At 58.3% G+C, this 4,860-nt stretch overlaps 1 protein-coding gene across 1 annotated transcript in view; it reads left to right on the top strand.

Moving 5' to 3' along the window:
* The window catches only part of LOC127028891 (E3 ubiquitin-protein ligase rnf213-alpha-like), a 25,078-nt gene extending 20,711 nt beyond the window's left edge, over positions 1-4,367 (top strand). Inside the window, exons 24-28 of the mRNA XM_050914543.1 lie at positions 1,651-1,728; positions 1,962-2,162; positions 2,643-2,732; positions 3,066-3,226; positions 3,710-4,367. Of these exons, the coding sequence (XP_050770500.1) occupies positions 1,651-1,728; positions 1,962-2,162; positions 2,643-2,732; positions 3,066-3,226; positions 3,710-3,902 (723 nt within the window). The 3' untranslated portion in view covers positions 3,903-4,367. The remainder of the gene's footprint in view (positions 1-1,650; positions 1,729-1,961; positions 2,163-2,642; positions 2,733-3,065; positions 3,227-3,709) is intronic.
* The last annotated feature ends 493 nt before the right edge of the window (positions 4,368-4,860 follow it).

The following is a 4,860-nucleotide window of genomic DNA, read 5'->3' as shown; positions in this document are numbered from 1 at the left end:
TCTTTCCTTGGCCATTTCTTCTGGAGGTGCTCCGAAGCTGAGCTGCTTTCTGCAACTACCCCTTCCTAGCAAAATTGCTGAGCTTGCTTGCTTTCCACCTGCTAAAAACAAATTAAAAACCCTTCTGAAAATACAAAACCTACAAAAAACCCCTTCCAAGACCTCAATGAAAGGGAGAATTTCCTTTCATTCGTACAGCGGGTAGAAGACCGTTCCGCTCTTTACAGGCATCACTGTCCTGCCGGATCTCTCGCCGAACGACATCAACACCAACACTGCTGTCCTTCACCTCCTCCACCCAACCGTCCATCAGTCACCTGGTGACCACGTTCCTCATACAGCTGCAAAACAGCTGCGTTGACACGGCCGCGCGGGTCACCAGGGAGAGGCAACGGTAGGTCTCGAGCCGCTCACCCTAGGGCTTGTCCATCTCCTCCACCCTCCATAAAAGGCTCCATGAGAGGTTTTCAGGACTGGTGTGGGGCTTGCAGGGGAGCTGTGGAGGCCAAACCATGCATTGCAAGGTCCTGGTGGCTTGGGCCACCAGCAAAAGCGGGTCCTTGATGGCCAGAGTAAGACGAGGCGAGAGGTCCTGTAACCACACAGAGCAACCTTTTCTCTCCCAGGTCCATTCTCCGCAGAAGAGGTGAAGCCTTCCTCCGTGCTGGCCGTAACCAAGAGCGATCTGGGACCATGGCGCTCGCCAACTTGCAGTACGAGATAGACGAAGACGGCACCAAGACGACCTACTTCGACTTCCAGATGCTGCAGCGGCAAGTGGTTCATCGCTTCATCAGCGGGAAAGCCCATCATCAAGGCTCAGTGGAGCTCAGCGCCGGCCAAGTTGGGTTGTCCCAGGCCAGCAGTGGGGTTGGGTCTGTTTCCAGCCTCTTCTACGCACCTTTCTGGAGTCAGCGGACTCGACCAAAGGCATTGGCAGATGCCTGCTGTGCATCTGTCTCTGTTCCTCGGGTTTTGAAGGAGTGCCATGGCCAGAAATCACTTCTGCGGTCATGAAATGGTGGCCTGAAATGGTGGCCCGAGGACCTACAGCCCTTCTTTTGGGAAGGGGAAATGAACCTGGTTTCTTTGAGAACGAGGGAGGAGTTGGTAAGCTGTTCAAAAGAACTTCAAGAGGCATCTTCCAGGGTTATGTATGGTCCGAAGTGGGACTCTGAACCACCTCGGAGGAGCACATCTCTGGCTGGGGCTGTTGGTCTCCATTCTGTGAAAATGAAGGCTGGAGCTGGTGGGAAAAGGGACTTGAGGACACCAGACCCAGGCTGTCCTGCAGCAACTGGGGTGTGCGTGCTCTCCTAAAGTGGAGATCAGTCCACACTGGCTGTTCCCAGGACCCTTTTGGTCCTTTGAAATAGCTCCCAAGAGGATTGTCTCCATCACCTTGCTGGGGACGGAGGTGAGACTGCGAGCTCCTCAGATCCCCTCCTTCATGGAGATGCCTTCCTCCAGCCGTCAGGGACCTCCCCTGATCTCCACAACCCCACAGTGGCCTCAGGAGGCCATTGACCACCTCCTGCAGAACCCCCGGGGACATCCCATGGACTCACATCTGCCCAGCTCAGCTTCTCTGCTGGCCCCTGTTAGGTGACACCAGCACGTTCATAACCGTCTGTCCCAAACCTGTTCCAGACAGCTCCATCCATTGCCCTCAACAACGTGAGGACCCTCCAGGCCACCAAGACGAAAGTCAGGGACCAACTGCCCCAGGTAGGAAACGGGTCGCCGGTCTTCTCCATCCGACCCTAAGGTCTCCCCTCAAGTCCCGTGACATGATGGGGCCACAGAGACCGGGCAGACGTGTGGAAGACCCAAGGCCAACTCAAGCAGTGGGTTGGAGACCTGGCAGGGCTCAGTTCTCCTGTGCCAGGGAGGAGGGAAGGGGTCACGTTGTGGTGGTCCCAGCCCTCGCCAGGTCACATCCTTGCTGTTCTTCCTGCCAGGAGCTGCTCAGCATCAACCAGCAGAAGCGCATCATGGAAGAGGCCCGCTCAGTCAACGCCCTCTCCAAGGCCTTGGCCACCGTGAAGGTGGCTGCTGAGTTCCTGGCAGTGACGGGTGGTGACCCGGAGCGCCCGCTGCCCGAGTACGTCCGGCAGGAGCTGAGGATGGACGCCGGCGCAAAGCAGTTCCAGGATGTGCCGGTGGGCGAGGGGCTCAGGGCGGGTGGGAAGTGGACCTTCGTGCCTTCACCCCTGCCCCTCTGCGCAGGGCTTTGCGTCTCCCATGGCCCCCACCACCTTCACATGCTCCAAGGTCCCCAAGTCTAGTGTCTGTGGAGGGTTGGAGGGGGTCTCCTGCTCAGAGCAAAGAGATCCTGGGCACCTGGGTGGGTTTAAAAGCTTGGCTTAGGTGGTGCCAGGTCTTCATGTCATGTCCACCACCACCTCGGGGACACCTCGGACACTGTGGATGGCCCGCGGTGCCTCCGTGGGGGACGCCGGTGATCTGGGAGCCAAGGGTTTGTAGATGCACCCACCTGGATGCTTGAACTGGGTGGTTGAGGTGCAGCCATCGGGGGATGTTGGTGGCCAGACGTGTCCTCCAGGACACGCTGGAGTTGAGCGTGGACAGGACCTTCCTAAGGAGCTGAACGCCTGTGCCTCTCTGTCCCCCTTCTTCAGGTGGTGCCCAACACCCGGCTGAAGCACATCCTGTCACTGTGGCAGGTCCTGGCGGCTCGCAGGTCCATGCTGTTGGTACAGATGAACCAGGTGAGGGAGATGAGGCTGGGGGAGGAGATAGGGTTTGCCCCCCCCCCGGAGGGAAAAGGAAATACGTTACTGCAGCCAGGCGGCATTTTTGATATCCCTGTCTCATCCCTTCCCTGGATAAAATCAAGGTCTCTGGCCCATCCTGAAGATAATCCACTCCCCTGGGTACTTTCAAGACTGGCTTATGTCTTGGAAGCTCTCTGGTGGCCCTGATACGAGGTTCAAGGACACAAGAGGGTTGTGGTTCTCCTTCCTCCATCAGACATCACCTCCGGGCCCATCTGGGTGGGTCTGCCAGGGTGTCCCTGTTGCTGAAGCTGGTGGTCTTTGCAGGATCCCTTCTGCCTGGTACCCAAGCAGTTCCAAGGGCAGCTGAAGGCAGATGAGGCAAAGGCCCTGGCCTCTGTGTTGTCCAACACCAACCTCGACCTCTTCCTCATTGAGCTGCACGAGATGATCACGGTGGCACTGTCTGGATTTCAGCCCGAATATAAGTAAGTCCAGGTCGTATCCTGCGACAGCCAGAGCGGTGGCAGAAGTCACAGCTTTCTAGGAGGGTTTGGTTGGGGGAGAGACCTCTGAAGGTCTCTGGTCCATGTCCTGCTCCAGGCAGGTTACTCAAGCCTCGTCCGGTTGCGTGTTGGTGGATCTCCGTCTTTGGAGATGCTCGTCTTGGGGGCTGTCCCAAGGTGGCATCACCCCTGATGGGAAGAGGTTTTTCTTATGCCCAACCATCAGCTGCCTCGTCGGCTCCTGATGCCACTGGAGATACCTCAGGGCAGCCTCTAGCACGAGGCGTTGGCCATTATTGACCAGCAATCTTGGCCACCATTGAGAGCCACCATTGACCAGCAACCTCGGCCAAGACGGTGCTTATTGTTGACAGCCAACGCTGGCCATGGCTGGCTTCCTGGAGGTGGTGAGACATCCATCCCACCTCCACCCGCTCACCCCCCCTTGCTCTGCCTCACCCACAGCCTGAAGTGTGCCTTTAAGTTCTTCCTGGAAGACAACCACGTCCCCGCCACCTCTGTGGCCACCCTCACGGATGCCCTGGACCCAGACATTCCCATCAGGAACATCCTTTCCGTCTGGAGGACGGCTGCGAAGACCAGCCAGATCAACGTCCCTGCCTACAGCCAGGAGAGGCCAGCCCAAGGCAGCCATTAGCCCCCTTCTCGCAATGACCCCGTTGGTGGCTTGTCCCCATAGGCACAGAGGAAACGTCTACCCCTAATTCCAGCTCTGAGGGCAACACATGACCTGCATGTGGGCTCCTGGAGCAGCTCAAGCCTCCAAACCCCCAAAATCCTGCTCCCCCACTGCCTGAACCCGGGTGAGAAGCTCTCACCTGGACCCACCACTGCCCCCTCGGGGACCCCAAGCGTCCCTCCAACCCTGCCAAGCCACAGCAAGAACCTGGAGAGCATCCCCATGGACACGTCCCCAGCGCCGCTACCCCTGCCCTCAGTTGGCCAACTCTGCCCCCCAGCAGCCCCCAAAGAGGGTCTGAGGAGCTGGAGCCCCTCTACCACCCCAGTGTTGGCCAAGGGGTGCTTCTGTGTGTCCCTATGCCCATCGTCAGTGGCCTCTGTCCTGCCTTGTCCCTCCTCTCCCTTCCTGCTTCATTAAATGCTCAAGGACCCATCTTGGTTTCATGTCGTTCCTGAAACGGTGGGGAGGGGACCCGGCCGGTGTCATGGGTGCGACCAGACCTTCTCGGGGGCTACCGTGGGGCTTAAGGGCCTCCAGAGAGAGAGCAGTGGAGGAGCTGGAGGTCTGAGCTTCCCCACACTGGCCTCCACAGGTGGCCAGGGGCAGGAAAGACCACAGCCACCCTGCCCAGAGCTTCCCCCAGTGCTCCCAGTATACCCCAGTGCCCTCAAGGGTTTGAGCTGTGTGGTGAGCTCCTTCTCTCCATCTTCCCGGAGAAGGAGGTCCATGCACCCTTCCGTGCACGTATTTATAGACATCGATGAGACCTCCTCAGTGTCTTCTCCAGGCTGGACCATCCCAGCTCCCTCAGCCTCTCCTAGGAGAGATGCTCCAGTCTCTTCATCATCTTGGTGGCCCTTCCCTAAATCTAGTTTAAAGCTCTCTGTAGAGGTCTGGCCAGCTTGCTGGTGAA

The sequence above is a fragment of the Gymnogyps californianus genome, unplaced genomic scaffold (assembly GCF_018139145.2).
Source record: "Gymnogyps californianus isolate 813 unplaced genomic scaffold, ASM1813914v2 HiC_scaffold_47, whole genome shotgun sequence".
NCBI classification, from domain to species: Eukaryota; Metazoa; Chordata; class Aves; order Accipitriformes; family Cathartidae; genus Gymnogyps; species Gymnogyps californianus.
Note: the sequence above shows the minus strand (reverse complement) of the source record. Positions and strands in the feature narration are given on the sequence as shown.